General features: G+C 39.8%; 4 protein-coding genes across 6 annotated transcripts in view; 1 reads left to right on the top strand and 3 right to left on the bottom strand.

The window, feature by feature from the left end:
- LOC149392269 (metalloendopeptidase / zinc ion binding protein) overlaps window positions 1–1,420 on the top strand; it is a 6,074-nt gene extending 4,654 nt beyond the window's left edge. The window contains exons 14-17 of the mRNA XM_089618835.1: window positions 1–111; window positions 198–293; window positions 399–718; window positions 849–1,420. The exon at window positions 1–111 is cut by the window's left edge and continues 42 nt beyond it. Coding sequence (XP_089474961.1) covers window positions 1–111; window positions 198–293; window positions 399–718; window positions 849–1,088 — 767 coding nt within the window. The 3' untranslated portion in view covers window positions 1,089–1,420. The remainder of the gene's footprint in view (window positions 112–197; window positions 294–398; window positions 719–848) is intronic.
- Window positions 1,421–2,298: 878 nt separating this feature from the next.
- Window positions 2,299–3,708, bottom strand: TLP-3 (thaumatin-like protein 3). The gene is made up of 2 exons (XM_089618836.1): window positions 3,563–3,708; window positions 2,299–3,285 (listed from the first exon to the last, which is right to left on the bottom strand). The coding sequence occupies exons 1-2, from the start codon at window positions 3,615–3,617 to the stop codon at window positions 2,594–2,596; spliced, it is 747 nt and encodes a 248-aa protein (XP_089474962.1). The 5' UTR covers window positions 3,618–3,708; the 3' UTR covers window positions 2,299–2,593.
- A 1,700-nt stretch (window positions 3,709–5,408) lies between these two features.
- Window positions 5,409–7,789, bottom strand: LPAT4 (lysophosphatidyl acyltransferase 4). 3 transcript variants are annotated; one of them, XM_089618485.1, is made up of 5 exons: window positions 7,722–7,789; window positions 7,520–7,535; window positions 6,659–7,353; window positions 6,453–6,583; window positions 5,409–6,232 (listed from the first exon to the last, which is right to left on the bottom strand). In XM_089618485.1, the coding sequence occupies exons 3-5, from the start codon at window positions 7,240–7,242 to the stop codon at window positions 5,802–5,804; spliced, it is 1,146 nt and encodes a 381-aa protein (XP_089474611.1). In that variant the 5' UTR covers window positions 7,243–7,353; window positions 7,520–7,535; window positions 7,722–7,789; the 3' UTR covers window positions 5,409–5,801. The 3 variants fall into 3 exon arrangements, with proteins under 3 accessions (XP_089474611.1, XP_089474613.1, XP_089474612.1); XM_089618487.1 differs by lacking the exon at window positions 7,722–7,789 and having other exon boundaries at window positions 6,659–7,276; window positions 7,520–7,663; XM_089618486.1 differs by lacking the exon at window positions 7,722–7,789 and having other exon boundaries at window positions 6,659–7,375; window positions 7,520–7,662.
- A 1,213-nt stretch (window positions 7,790–9,002) lies between these two features.
- On the bottom strand, window positions 9,003–10,433 carry LOC149392266 (GNS1/SUR4 membrane protein family). The gene has a single exon (XM_089620636.1). The coding sequence runs from the start codon at window positions 10,274–10,276 to the stop codon at window positions 9,389–9,391; it is 888 nt and encodes a 295-aa protein (XP_089476762.1). The 5' UTR covers window positions 10,277–10,433; the 3' UTR covers window positions 9,003–9,388.
- Between the last annotated feature and the right edge of the window lie 4,056 nt (window positions 10,434–14,489).

The raw sequence follows: 14,489 nt of genomic DNA, 5'->3' as shown, positions 1-14,489 counted from the left end.
GCCTTCTATCTGTTTCAGGACAATGTCCCAATTCATGTCATTTCAACGGAGATTGTGTTGATGGAAGATGCCAGTGTTTCCTAGGTTTCCATGGTTCTGATTGTAGTAAACGTGAGTGTTCTCGTATTCCTCAATCCGTTGCTATTTAGAAGAGTCTACTCTCTGGTTCTTATCTTTGTTGCCTATGTTCTTTTTAGGGTCTTGTCCCAATAGCTGTAGTGGACAAGGAAGTTGCCTGTCCAACGGACTGTGTGAATGTGAAAATGGATTTGCCGGCATCGATTGCTCAACTGGTAATTGACGAAAACACTCTTTGTCTGTTTTGCACGAGGCTTTTTAAAATCTTGTGCTAATAAAATATCCCGAAATGCCTCCACTTTTTTCTGTGTGTTATTCAGCTGTATGTGACGAGCAATGCAGCCTCCACGGAGGTGTCTGTGACAACGGAGTGTGCGAATTCCGGTGCTCGGACTATGCCGGGTATTCGTGCCAAAACAGTTCGACTCTTCTCTCGAGTCTCTCGGTCTGCAAGAATGTGTTGGAGAGAGATATCTCCGGGCAACACTGTGCACCTAGTGAGCCAAGCATATTGCAGCAATTGGAAGAAGTGGTTGTCATGCCAAATTACCACCGCTTGTTTCCCGGCGGTGCTAGAAAGCTTTTTAACATTTTCGGCAGCAGCTATTGTGACGCCGCCGCAAAACGCCTCGCATGCTGGGTAAACGACCCGAATATAATATTTTTTTAAAGATAAATTACAGAAATAAGTTTTTTTTTTTTTTTTCCGTAAAACAAATGGCTCCTAAAAATGTATTTGATGGCAATTCCGAGATGTTTCAATTGTTCAGATCTCGATCCAAAAGTGCGATAGTGACGGGGACAACCGGCTAAGGGTGTGCCATTCAGCGTGCGAGTCGTATAATTTAGCGTGCGGAGCGTCTCTGGACTGCTCTGACCAAACCCTATTCAGCAGCGAGGAAGAAGGCGAGGGTCAATGCACCGGCTCCGGCGAGACCAGGCTCTCGTGGGTGAGTCGCCTCCACAGCGCTCTCTCGTTCAGAGACATTATATCTGTAAAGTATAGGTAGCTTTTAACTAGCTCTTCTGGGTGAGTCGTGGTGTTTTTTAGTCCGTTCGTTAGGACGGCACGTAATGCATGTGCCGGTTTTTTAGAGTGTTAGGTGTAGAATATTCCCTTCTCTGCATTTGCCCAATAATTGATTTAAGAAAAAAAAAAGTTGGGTTTTTGAAGGGTTGTTTACTGAGTGCTGGCTTTCAAAGATGAAACGCCACTTTTAGAGGAAATTTAAATTGTAATGCAAAGTTAAAAAGAGGAAGTTTTTTTTTTTTCTCATATGTAATAGATATTGGCCGAAGGCCACAAAAGTAATATGAAGAAAAAAAGCCTTGTTGTATTGTATCTTTTTTTATATTTAGCCATTTATTTATACTGTCACGCATCATTATGATGAAAAAGAGAGGTAACAAATACAGAAGAAATCTCGGAAGCTTTGGCTATTAATAAATAAAGTCTGTGATCGTTCACCGTTTTATTCTACAATTTCCAAACGTCGTTCACCAAGTGCTGATCAGCTCAACGGCATTGGAAAGGAGTAAAAATTTAAGGACATGGCAACACAGAAACATGACATAACCATTTTGAAAGAAATGCCTAAAGAATAATCCTTCAAGTTCAAGTTCAACCACCAAAATAAAAAGTATCAATAATAAGGAAACAGACAAATTGTGAAGCTTCAGTTTTAATTTTATTTTTTCAATAATTAATTGGCGAAACAGCAAATGCACGTATATCCATGTAAAATGAAGTTTGCAAACGGAAAGAAAGGACACATTGCACATGCATGATTTGTGTGAGCTACTTATCTGTCTCCTTATAATTTTGTTGTCGTTTAACGACTCAAGAATCTGATCTAACCTCGGCATCTAACTACAGTCTCTCTTCACATAATATTCCATTGCCATAAAAATAAAAAGAATAAAAAACTCAAACAAAAAAACTTATAAACCTTCGTTAATTAAAATTCAAACCAAGACCAAAAAGAACTAAATCGACCAAACGAAGAGCAAGGAAGCGGCTCTATCGTAGTAAATAATTAAGGAAAAATGACATAAATAGTGCGACATGTTAATTAAATTCATTAAAAAAAATAGTTATTTTTTATTTATTCAAAATATCCCATTATTTTCTTTGTAAATGAAACTTTTAGTTATAAAACAAATTTTTTTTCTAAATTATGTAAGAATAAAACAAATATTATTTACGACTTATTATAAAAACTTTACATATTATTCTTCTGATTAGTTTGAAAACAGCACTACCACATCCAAATTCCACAATAATCAATCGCTTAAAAACAAGTACAAAATCAAAAGCAAGAAAGAAACGCAAACGGCTTAAACAGTAAAAACGTACGTATGACTCGGTAGTTAAAATTAAATGTAGGTAAACGGCTACAAAAGAAGACTCTCTCTCTCTGTTAATGAACTAATTATGATCTTTATCCATCATAAAAATTAAAAAAAATTAAAACGATCAATCTGTATACGTTTAAGGCTCTCCAATAAAAAAAGATCAAGCGTTTGAGGAGGTGGGACAAAACGTGATCAAGTAATCGGAGCCGGAACAAGTACAAGTACTGGACGCGTCATCGTAGGCGTAGCTATAAGCCGTCGGACAAGCCGTCTTGAACATCGCCGAATAGTGCGTCGGCGAGCAAGTCTGCGGCGTCGCGTGCTCCGCCGTGCAGCAGAACTCCGGCGCGTTGAACGCCGCGCACGCGCTCTTGCACGCCGCCACGCGTCCCGTCTCCGGATCCGTCACCCTCAGCTCCGGCGGACAGTTCGCGTTGAGGTCCGCCACGCAGCCGGCGTACTGACAGTCTCCGGCGCCGCCGTTGACCGCCCTGACTCCCATCCCCACGTTGTAGCCGTCCACCAGGCTCACGTCGTAGAAGTCCTTCTCCGCCGCCGAGCTCGCGATCGTGAACTCCACCAGCGTCACCGGCGGGGCTCCCCCGCCGGTGCACTTCAAGGGGCCGCAGTCTCCGGTGGCGCATTTTCCGTTCCCGGCGGCGTCGAAGGTGCAGCCGGTGCGACCCCACACTCGGCCGGACCACCCCGGCGGGGCGGTGAGGGTGGTGGACTCACCTGGCTGCATTGTGAACCCGCCGCCGCCTAGGTTTCCGGCGCCGTTGCCGGAGAGAGTTCCCGGCCATACCGTGTGGCTGCACCGGTTTTCCAGTGTGAACACTGTCGCTTTCACGCCTGCCAAAAAAAAAAATTGGTGATGAAATTATGATATTTATGACGTCAGATTGAACTCATAAGATGCTGGTAAGCGTATTAAAAAAAAATGGATTTTTATTTTTCATGAATCTATTGCAGAAAGGCTAATATACGTATACTTTTAATTTCTTTGATGTTAGCGTAAATATATGTATATATTTTTTAAAATACGGTACATAATGAATTTAAAAGAAATTAGGAACAAAATGTATAGCCACATAAACGCATTAGAAAGATATGGGTGGTCGTGTTGTACCTGAAGATAAGAAGAGAAAGAGAGCGAGAGCAGTGATAATGAAATAATTGGCCATATTTTGATTAGGCACAAAGGAATATAAGATGATGAAAGAGATCGTTAATGCTTGCTTTGCTTAGATATTTGGAGTATTGGAGATGAAGAAAACGAAGGGCTGATTGATATTCGTTTGTGTGTTTGTATGTGTGTATTTATAGGAGTGGGTTCGTGTGTGAAGAAGAGGGTCCCACCAAGAATTTCAATTGTGGCAATGCATTGCATGTTTTGACTTCTTCCTGTTATATCTCTTTACGTGATCAATTAAACAAGTTTTGGGTTCTTTCCATGACAACCATTAAAATTCTAGATTTCGTGGGTCTACGGTAATTAGTATTAAAACCTTACGTGCACCGCCAATAACCAGTTGCCACATCATTAGGTTAAATATATAAAGAGCATCCCTCTCTTTTGTGACGTTGTAACTAATACCCGATCCAAGAACTTGATGAATATTAACGTTTATTTTGTTTTAGCTGAGGAGGAGTATCAAGTCACGTGACAAGTACTGTGACCACGTGGCGAGCATAATCAGCTAAAACTCAAACTCACACACGCACACGTTCTTGGACGGTTAATTCCCACGTGCCTGTTTTTTCTCCCATTTTCTCTTGTCGTTGACGAACTACAGTTATTATGTAACGTCTTAAATCTTAACAGAATAACATCTCTCTTACTATCTTACTTGATAAATTTTTTTGGTAGCTCAGGAAACATGGTCAGCGGATAAATAGATGAATAAATAAAACAATTAATATGGCAACACGACCATACAATTAAAATGGTGGCAGTGAGTTACAAACTGTGCCTTTGTTTGGATTCATTGTTTTCCGCAAGATTTCAACTTGAGACTAATTAATCATATGATTTTGGACCCTCTTTCCGAATCTGACCTCGTTTTAATCGACTCAATATCATCCTTCGGTGTAAAGGAAAACCAGCCATTCCCAACAAATCAAACAAGGTTTTGGAGTGTGAACAATATTGGTTTTATCACGCCTGCAAAACGTAAAGAAAAAAAAGCCTCATCATCATCTCATACTAATAACGAAACCATGTTATCTATGTTATAGCACCATTTTTCCTAAGAAAAAAATTTATCTTTAAAAGTAAAACGACACGCAAGACAATAGAGCAATTCTACATAATGGGAATCTGGTTAAAGTAATACCCTGCAACCAAGTTTGAGGAAGGTTTTCTCAAACTAAGAAAAAAAAAACTCTGCTAAAATACTCTCTCGCTCCTCATTTTCTCTCTAAACTTAAATAAAGAACAAAAGATCTTCCGCCTCAAAATTTTCATCTAGACTAATGTTGTGCATTGGCTCGTGCATCGTGAGAAATTCCATTAGGATGTTATAGTCTTGAAAAGAGACACTCATATATACTTGTAATTATTTGATTTTCCTTAAACGTACAGACCCCATAGGCTTTAATTCTTATTTTAAAATTCAATATGTCTAATTGTATCGCTGCTTCACATGTTATTTACAACAAACAAGTTATTAAATAAGAAAATGAAATGAAGTCACCACCGAATGATCATACCTGGAAGCTCGTTGCACAAGAAAACCCACTATGTTATTAAAAAAAACAGAGCTTGCAAGATGACACGGAAAGAGAGATTAGATCTAATTTCATGTTGTTTTACAATTATTGCTTTCCCATCATATAATGGGATTCAATTATGTCCAGGCACTGCTTGGGAGAGAATAGTGCAGGGAAATGGCCAAATGGGTGTGGATTAAAAATTTTGTTAAAAAAATAAAAATAAAAATTGGTGTAACGTATTAATATTATATTATCCCACCAACCATAAATTTCCGTTAATTTATCTGACGTGGGTAAAGGAAAGAAAGGTAGATGAGAACATCTGGAGGGAATTAGTCAAACCAATTTAATCCTTCCAAATCCAATCTAGAAATATCAATTTCTTTACAAAATACAGCCTTGAGCAAGTCATCCACATAGAGTTCCATTTCTCCTACCAAATACAACTAAAATGGAAATACACATTTCATACTTTTCTTTTCCACTTTTTTCATGCAAAATAATCCATCTATATCCCCTTCTTTCCTTTTTACCAACCAAACAGAAGTAAAGAAAGGCTATCATACAAAGCAGCAAGACAAATCAATGGGTAAAATACATTTAAAAAAATCAGGAACTCGATAATCCAGGACAAGTATTAGATCAGACTAACCCTATTCAATCATATTTCTTCTTACAGAGCCGAAAAACGACATTGGATGAATATTCATAAACGTAGCAAAAGACAGATATAGACACGAGAAACCAACGTACGTCTTAAACCAACCGAGTGAGCTAAAAGTGAGGTACGTGAACACCGCCGTCAAAGCCATGACGAGCGCGAAATTGGCCACGCATTTGATCGAAGAGAGCTCTTTTTCCTGCACAGGGCTCGGGAAACAGCCCCGAGCCTCGAAGCCATTGAGAAGCTTGTCCTTGAGCTCGAACGTGTCGACGAGCCAAGCGCTCGATTTGGACTCGGCCCGCGGGACGTTGTCGATGGCGATTCGCCTGACGTCGATGTGAACCTCCGACGGATCAACCCCGAACACGTTGTCCATGAACGAAGGGCAATTGTTCTTGTACGCGATCGTCACATCATACACTGCAAACAAACGAATTTCATGGCGTTTCATCTTATTAAAAACCAACTGACAACGAGAAGAGTAACTTCATAAGCCCTTTCATTTTTTTCAATTTTCAGCCCGAGATACTTAACTTGCACCTCAAGATAATTTGTTTCAGCTCAGTGGGATATCATATCATATGAAGTATTATGGTTCCATGTCAAAATAAGTGAGTGAAAGGCAAAGAAAGAGATAAACCTGCGTCCAAAGAATCTCGCAGAGCTTCCAAGCAAGCACAGAAGCCTTTTGTCTTCGGAAGCAAGACGTTCGACATGACTGGAAGCCCGGTCTTCGCAGCATATTCCCGACTCGCTTCGCACTTCTCTTCGCTGCAATTCAAATTTAGTAACCGGATTTAGTCGCGGCTCAAAAGGGGAGAGAGAGAGAGAGAGAGAGAGAGGTACGTGAAATCGGTTCCTTCGGGGAAGATGACGAGCCACAAGGGATCTCGAGGGTCTGAAAAACTCGATGCAGATCGGCGCAGAACAGGTTCGTCGAGCTCCCAATTCCTCTCGAGAGGGATGAACTCGAGAACGTGGAATCCCCAACCGAGCACGGGGAGTTTCATCAAGCTTCTCTTGAGCACGTACTTGATTCCTCCGAGGCAGCCCTTTCTCAGCCCCAAGTCCCACAGGTACATCCAGTCCACCTCGCTCTTGTGGTTCGATATCAGCAGAACTCGCTCTCCGTTCGGGATTTTGTCTCCTGAGAACACCACTCTCGTCCCGTTGATCTTCTCGAAGAGGAAAGGCCAGAGAGCCAGCCAGATTGAGAACACCAATGACGTGGCCTTCCGGCTCTGGTGGAGGCTGATCAGCCGTAGAGCCACCACCACAGGCGGCGCGAAGTAGACGAGGAACATGAAAGCGGTGCTCAGAAATACCACCAGGCATATCACGGCTCTTACGATCCTGAGATTCGTCAATGGACGATGCTTTTGCGGGATATTCGCGGAATCTTTGGGTTTCAGATTCTCGCAAGCTTCCATGGCTTCTCGCTTTCTTTGAAATCTAGTTTCGAATCTGTTGACGAATTGAGGAGGACTTTTTCAGTTTTAATTCTTTTCCTTTCTTCCTATTTTGTGATTTTAACGCCAATCCTGATTGAATCAACAACAAATACTGATTCTTGGAATCAAAGAACACAATTGAGCAAGCGATTCGATTCATGTTATGCTAAGTAAATATTTCGTAAAAGCAAGTGTGATGAAATGAACGTTGACCGAGTATATAATGAGATATTAAAGGGGAAAGAAACATTGTTACCTCGATTCTCGTCAAACTTCCATTGAAATCCAGACACAGAAATGGAAAAAAGAGAGAGAGATTAAGATCGGTCAGAAATTAAGAAACGAAGGTTTAAAGTCTAAATGAAGTAAGGCAATTCGAACAAAAGCACGAAATCTATATGTAAAGGTCGTAGTATAAACGTGGGAAATGGGTAAGCATGATTGTCACTACAAATCACCTGCGGAGGAGCGTAGATGTTTTCCATGTAACCGGTATGTATTGTGTACAACTAAAGGTTGTTTCGTTGCGTAGAGGAAGTTCTTTGATTGGCATTTGAGAGTCTATGGATTTGTCTTAATCAATGTTATTGGTTTCGGTTACTTAAAGGCACCCAAAGCGTCGCAGTGGAATAAAACTCTCTCGCGCAATCGTTTTCGGAGCTGGCTAGAAGATTTTCCCACGTCGGTATAGTGGGCCATGTGGAAAGGACTTGTAGATATTGGCCCACAGCATATCCAAATTTGAGCTCGTTTTGTACCTAATTAGTTCCATTAGTTATTATAGGCTTATGACTCGGCCCAAGTATTATTAAAACTTAAGATATTATGAAGACTTTTGTTTATGAAAATATCTTAATAGACTTTTGTTTACGAAAATATCTTAATAGACTTTTGTTTACGTAAATATCTCAATAGACTTTTGTTTACGAAAATATCTTAATAGACATTGTTAAGAATCTCTCTCGCTCAAAACTCCTATCGGGATAACTTACTGCGCAAGCAATCACACACGATAGCAATAAACCAGACAAACAGCAATGTACAAGGAATTGAAAAAGAGAAAGACACATGATTTGTTAACGAGGTTCAGCACGAATGCCTAATCTCCAGAACTTCTCTGAATAAGGTAGTTCGAGTCACTCCGATTATCTTCTCCGGTGAAAATCTTTACAATCTCTTCTTCCCCAACACTTGATCGTATCTTCTTCAAGACCTAATGTACAACCTACCCTACCAAGAACACCCTCGAGAAATTGCTTCTCAGTTCTTGGCTAAGCCTCACAACAATAGATCACTCAGAAGAAATGCAATACAATACAACAGTAATTGGTATCGACTAAAACTAACTAGAGAGACTTTATATACAAGTCATATTACTATTAGTACAATAGATAAACTTCCACCGTAGATCCTAGTCTTGCGTTGAGATAATGCCACGTCACCAGCCTTCTAACTTATGTTGTACCGGCTTGAAGCCGACTTTCAACAGACATGAATAATACTAAACTCAATTTTTTTTATAATATCAAAATTAATTTTTTTTGTGATTAAAGTCGTCATAAACTACATAATTTTAAGATGACTCTTGTCATAAAAAAGTATTAGTTATGGGAAGAAATAAAATCTATGTTTTGGTTAAAAATATTGAAGAAAGTTTTATTCATCTTGGTTAACTTTAATAATTTTGGATGTTTAGAAAATTACAAATATGGAAAGGTCAGATATAGACATAGTAAAAAAAAAGTAAAACTCATGACTTGTAATTCATTCAGAATGAGAAAAAAATCATAATTCCATCAAAGTTGGTGAATTGAAATTTCAAACGACATTCTCATACCAACTCCAACAAATTGACCGCATATCACATCCAAATAGAAGAGAAGCTTCGTTGGAGTAAAAGGTCAAAGAATATGAAAACAAAATAAAAACAACAATCCAAAACGTCATTCTATTAAATCAGTTTTCTTCTGCCGCAAGTTAACACCTGTCTACTATATTCGGATCGGTATCAATAAATGGGTGAATAACTAACCTAAGAAACAAGCTATTCCACTAAACATCTAGAACAACTCTGATCCAGTGTGGCAAATTTACATGAAACTCTATCAACAACTGAAATATAATATCACGCGTGTTTTTCCGCAACTATCTGACGGTCATGATTATGAATATCAGTCCTGTACCTAGATTTGTAAGCGGTGAGTTTAAGGTAGTAGAACTTGAAGAAGAGCGAAAGAATTAGAGCGTTGAGTAGGGAATTGCACGCCCAAGCCCCAATCCCGTTGCAACCGCCTTTCGAGAAGTGCAACGTCATCACTGCCACGTGGCAGAGCAGGTTGAAGCAGAGCAGCGCGAGCCGAGAGCCGGCCGCGAAGCGGCGCTCCCTGGCTCGGCTCACGAAGCCGAGCTCGGCGAAGAGTCGACACGCGTAAGCCGCCGAGTGGAGGAGGGTCGTGAAGAGGATCGCCGGGACCTGAAACGACTGAGAGAATTCCAGCCACAGAAACGACGTCAAGACCATGATCGACTGGTTGAGAAGCTCGAACGGACTCAGCTTTCCGGACCGGAGAATCTTCCAGAAGCTTCGGAGGAGGTTAGGGAACCGGGAGAGGTAAAACGCGTGGGACCAGAAGAACACGCGCCCCGAGGGGCGCGTTCCGAGAGGGAAGCACAGGAGCCACTGGATCGGCGAGGCTCGGCTCCGGTGCCACAGCCAGCGCGTGTCGCGAATCTCCGCTGCGGCGGAGACGGCGGCGCCGGCGAATATGACGGCGGAGATCGCGCACATCGCGAGGCTGTGTACGGCGGGGATCAGACCGAGCGGGACTCTCCGGCCGCGGAGGAGGAGACGGAGGATCACGGCGGTGGAGAGGTATAGTGCGACGGCGTAGATTGGGAAAGGCCACGTGGAGCCCCAGGATTGGGTGGGGCTCCACGTGAAGCCTGAGATCGCAGGGTGGTCCGATAGGTAGTACTTCACTGTGGCTGAACCGGATATTTGCTTCTCGTACATTATTATCGATTATCTTTCTATATCAGAGATTTAGAGAGAGAGAGAGATAGAGGGATTAGTTTATAGTATTAGTGAAGAATTATATTGGGTTGTGGAATAAATAAATGATATAAGTATACTATATATATGGTCAAAGCAGAGTCGAATTAATTTAAATGAACCAATGAACGTACAATGTATTAACGTGTGGTCCGTGTGGGTTCGATTGTGAACGCTTTATTACGTAAAATTATTATTTTCTTTCTCGAATAGATTAAAAATGTCGGCGCGGACCACATTTCTTTTACAACTTCCTTGCATGATAATTTAAATAATTTCTAACTAATAATTCTCGAAAGTCGAAATACGTTGGTCATGTAATTTGAGTTGCTGTTGACTTTCTTAGTAACTTATATTTGTACTAATTACTTGTAATGATATAGTGAATAAAGAACGTTATTTAGTTTTAGAGCATCTTTAATGATGCAAAAAGAGGGACTTGCTAGCAATTTTGAAAAGTTTAAGCTATTAGCTTAACCATTGTTGCACATTTTAGCTATTTGCTTGGTAGAGCAAATTAGCTCTATTAAGCAAATTGACTCTAAACTAAGCTAATGGGTCCCACTTATGTTTCAACCAATGAGAATGCAATAAAATGTAAAAAAAAATATGGTTAATGTTTAAGCAATAAGATGGAGATTGGCTTACCACTAATGAGCAATGTTGCTTAAAAAAATTATACCTTAAAAAATTGATTTGACAAATTAAGCTAATGATTTATTAGGTTGTTCAAGGCTAGGAACATTGGACTTTTAGAATTTAATTTTGGCAGAGTATTATAAGATATTTCGTTCGTCATTGACCATTATGGTTTGAATATTAAATTCATCCCCGTTGATCCATTGTTACTGCTGTATAGCATTTTTTTTCCATTTGAAACATTTACTATATCAACCCAGACGGGCAATAATCTTGACCAACAATATATATTAGAACATTTGATGGTCAGAACCAGAATCATGGATCAACGGGAATGAATTTAATATTCAAACCTGAATAGTCATTGAATATGATATCTATTATATTAGTTATATATTTTTCTTTTCATGTTTCCTATATCTAAATAATACGAAAATAAGTTCCATCTCTGTATTTTTCGGGTATTAAACAGAACACAATTCTCTATGGAAAGCATAAAAATTGTCAAAATTACAGGTTACCCAATTAACCAACCCATATTTTTAAACAACTTAACTATATAAGGATGTGTAATAAAAGGTCTAGATATATACGAGACAAGACCTTAACTCGACAAGAGAAAGAGTCTCTCCAAGGCCTAGACCATCGTCTTTAATTTAAGAGTTTTCTAAGTAACTAGGTCACTTAAAACGTTTGGTTTGGGATCTAACCTATGTTTGGAGATTTTTAGGGAAATAGCCAAACGTATTAGGTGGCAAAATACGTTTTACTTTTTTGTCCTCAATAATTAAAGTAGTTTTTTAAAATCACATTATTTTTTTTTCCTTTTTTTGTGCATGTTAAATTCCTATTTTGTAGAAGGTAGTTACCAAATATTAGAATCCACGTTCCCTCTCTCCTCCACGTTCTTTCTCTCTCTTTATCTCTCCCCAAAATCATATCTGGTTTTTTAAAACACGTTCTCTCTCTTTCATCTTCCACGTTCTCTCTCTCTCTCTCTCTCTCTCTCTCTCTCTCTCTCTCTCTCTCTCTCTCTCTCTCTCTCTCTCCAACCCGAGCGTGGCTGCGCCCGGCGAGATCGGCACCAGGGGAGATTCACCGGCCATGGGCGATGCCACCTGAGCCGATCCCAGCGTCGGGGAGGACCCCGCCACCCGACCGGGTGGCGCTGTTTGGTTGCTTGCTAGTCGCGCAGGCGAAGCATGCGGCCTGGTCGTGACCGCGCCGGCCTGGTCCTCGAGCTTGACTTACCTGGATCGACGCTGGACCCGGATCGCCTGTTGCATCCCCGTCTTAAGCTTGTCGAGGTTGCAGAGCGAGAGGGCGTCGAAGGCCACGCCGAACTGCTTCGACGCGCACGAGCCGTCGGATTTTGCAGAGGACTCGAGGAGCGCTGTGACTCCGTAGACCACGTCCGCGGCGGAGACCCTCGAGCTGTACCCGTGGAGCCTCATGAAGCTTCTGTAGTAGAATATTTACAATTATTTCCATTTATTTCGAAACCAGATCTGGGTTTTTTTTAAACCCAGATCTCAGATCTGGTTTTAAAAAAAATAGTACATACTCTGTTGTTTACAGACGATTTATTTACAGTTATTTCCATTTATTTCCATTCAAATTACTTAAATGTGGAGAATGAGATAATTTCCAGTAATTTACGTTTATTATCTGTGTTGACAGGTTCCCAACAGTAACGTTAATCTTGGTGAGCCGTTCTAGATTAGCGCGCCACGTATAACAATTTTGAAATCGTCTGTTATTTTATATTATTATTGCCTATTATTTAATATAATTATATTCATTATTTCCATTTGATTAAGTAAAATGGCAAATTAGTCTATTAATTATTGACACCTAAGCACGTTGGCTATTTCCCTAAAAGTTATGAAACATAGGCTAAAAACAAAATCTATAATTTCAAAGTGACTATTTTGCTACAATGCCCTTAATTTAAATAAAAGTAAACATAGAGCAATAGTAAAGAAACTAATATTATTAGATTCGGCGGCTATTGTTTAGTAATGTTATTTTAGCCTCCTAATGTTTTGACCATCCACTCCTTCTAATCAACTTTTTTTTTCTTTTTTTTTTTGGTGTAGAGAATGTGTGATTCCATTTAACTTTTCATAGGGAATTCGGCATGAATTAGGGAAAAAAAAAACCCGGGAAAAAAATAATACCAAATGTTAATGCCTGAAAATGGATCAACACGAAAACCGGTCCGCGGTTCGGTCTAGGGCCGGACCCTATGACCGCGCGGTGGTCGAACGGGGAAGTTGTCTCGACACTCGTCGCCTCCGCCGTGCCGGAAAAGGGATTCCGACGACTCGTCACCTGAGAAAAGAGGAAAGAGTGAGCCAAAGAACCGCGGAGGGGTTTGCTCCGGCGGGCACTCCGACGCTCAACATTAGTTTAGGTATCGTGCTTCAAATTCTAGAGAGAGAAGCTCTGATGAGAGAGAAGCAGAGGTTTTGTAAGTGAGAGCCAACTTACCTCCAAATGGGAAAAATGGAGGTATTTATAGAGATGTGATGATGGTGGGGGTAGATTCGTCATCTACTAGAGGTCATTCTCTATGGTTTGAGGTCGGGATCTAGGTTGCTCGCATTGAGCAAGCCGCCTTAGGCTACCGGGCAAGTCGCTAGGCAAGTCGCCGAGCAGGTCGTTGGGCAAGTTGCTGAGCAGGTTGCTGGGTAAGCCGCTTAAGCAAGTCGCTGAGCAAGTTGCTAGGCAAGTCGCTAGACAAGCCATTGGGCAAGGCGCTGAGCAGGTTGCTGGGCAAGCCGCTTGAGCAAGTCGCTGAGCAAGTAGCTAGGCAAGTACCTGAGAGACTCGCGCCGGCTCGGAACTATTTTATATTTATTTTGTAACTTTTATACTACTTTACTTTACGACGATATAGTCGTAAAAATATTTGAACTATGACGATATTGTGATAAAATATAATAATATCATTATAAAATTATGAAATTTGTCCAAAACAAGAGTTTATGATGTTTTCTTTATCTATTTATTATTTGGTGATAATATGTTCAATGCTCAAATTTATACCTCTTAAGGAAATGATTAATTAAATTTCTAAGACATTCAACTTAAGGATAGTGATAAAAAAAATTCATAAATTTTTACACGTGCAAAAAATATCCATATTTATCATTTATTTAAATGTTTACCTTTAACTTTTAAATTGTTTTAAGATTAGTCATTTAGTCTATATTTTAAAGCAATTTTATGTGTTTAGTCATTTACTTTATTTTAGGTAAGAAAAATCAAGCTAAAATCGTAAAGTTCCAATAAAATATTATTTTATTTATTGTACTTTTTTTCACCATAAATATTCATCTTTTTTTTTCTCGTCGCTTATTTCCTCATTCTTCTTCCTAAAAATAATTCTTTTATTTTTAACTCAATTGCCTTCTAATAAACCACAAATATTCATCTTTTTCTTCTCGTCGCTTATTTCCTCATTCTTCTTCCTAAAAATGATTCTTTTATTTTTCTTCTTCTTCTTCTTCTTCTTCTTTTTTTTTTTTTT

The sequence above is a fragment of the Urtica dioica genome, chromosome 7, assembly GCF_054948205.1.
Source record: "Urtica dioica subsp. dioica isolate 48M chromosome 7, U.dioica_male_clone48M_v1_H2, whole genome shotgun sequence".
Taxonomy (NCBI): Eukaryota; Viridiplantae; Streptophyta; class Magnoliopsida; order Rosales; family Urticaceae; genus Urtica; species Urtica dioica.
Note: the sequence above shows the minus strand (reverse complement) of the source record. Positions and strands in the feature narration are given on the sequence as shown.

Coding starts and splice junctions, on each gene's coding strand:
- LOC149392266 (XM_089620636.1), bottom strand. CDS start 10,276: ATGTACGAGAAGCAAATATCCGGTTCAGCCACAGTGAAGTACTACCTA.
- TLP-3 (XM_089618836.1), bottom strand. CDS start 3,617: ATGGCCAATTATTTCATTATCACTGCTCTCGCTCTCTTTCTCTTCTTA. Junction 3,286..3,562: donor CTTTCTCTTCTTATCTTCAG/GTACAACACGAC, acceptor TTTTTTTGGCAG/GCGTGAAAGCGACAGTGTTC.
- LPAT4 (XM_089618485.1), bottom strand. CDS start 7,242: ATGGAAGCTTGCGAGAATCTGAAACCCAAAGATTCCGCGAATATCCCG. Junction 6,584..6,658: donor CCCGAAGGAACCGATTTCAC/GTACCTCTCTCT, acceptor TTTGAATTGCAG/CGAAGAGAAGTGCGAAGCGA. Junction 6,233..6,452: donor GCGAGATTCTTTGGACGCAG/GTTTATCTCTTT, acceptor GTTTGTTTGCAG/TGTATGATGTGACGATCGCG.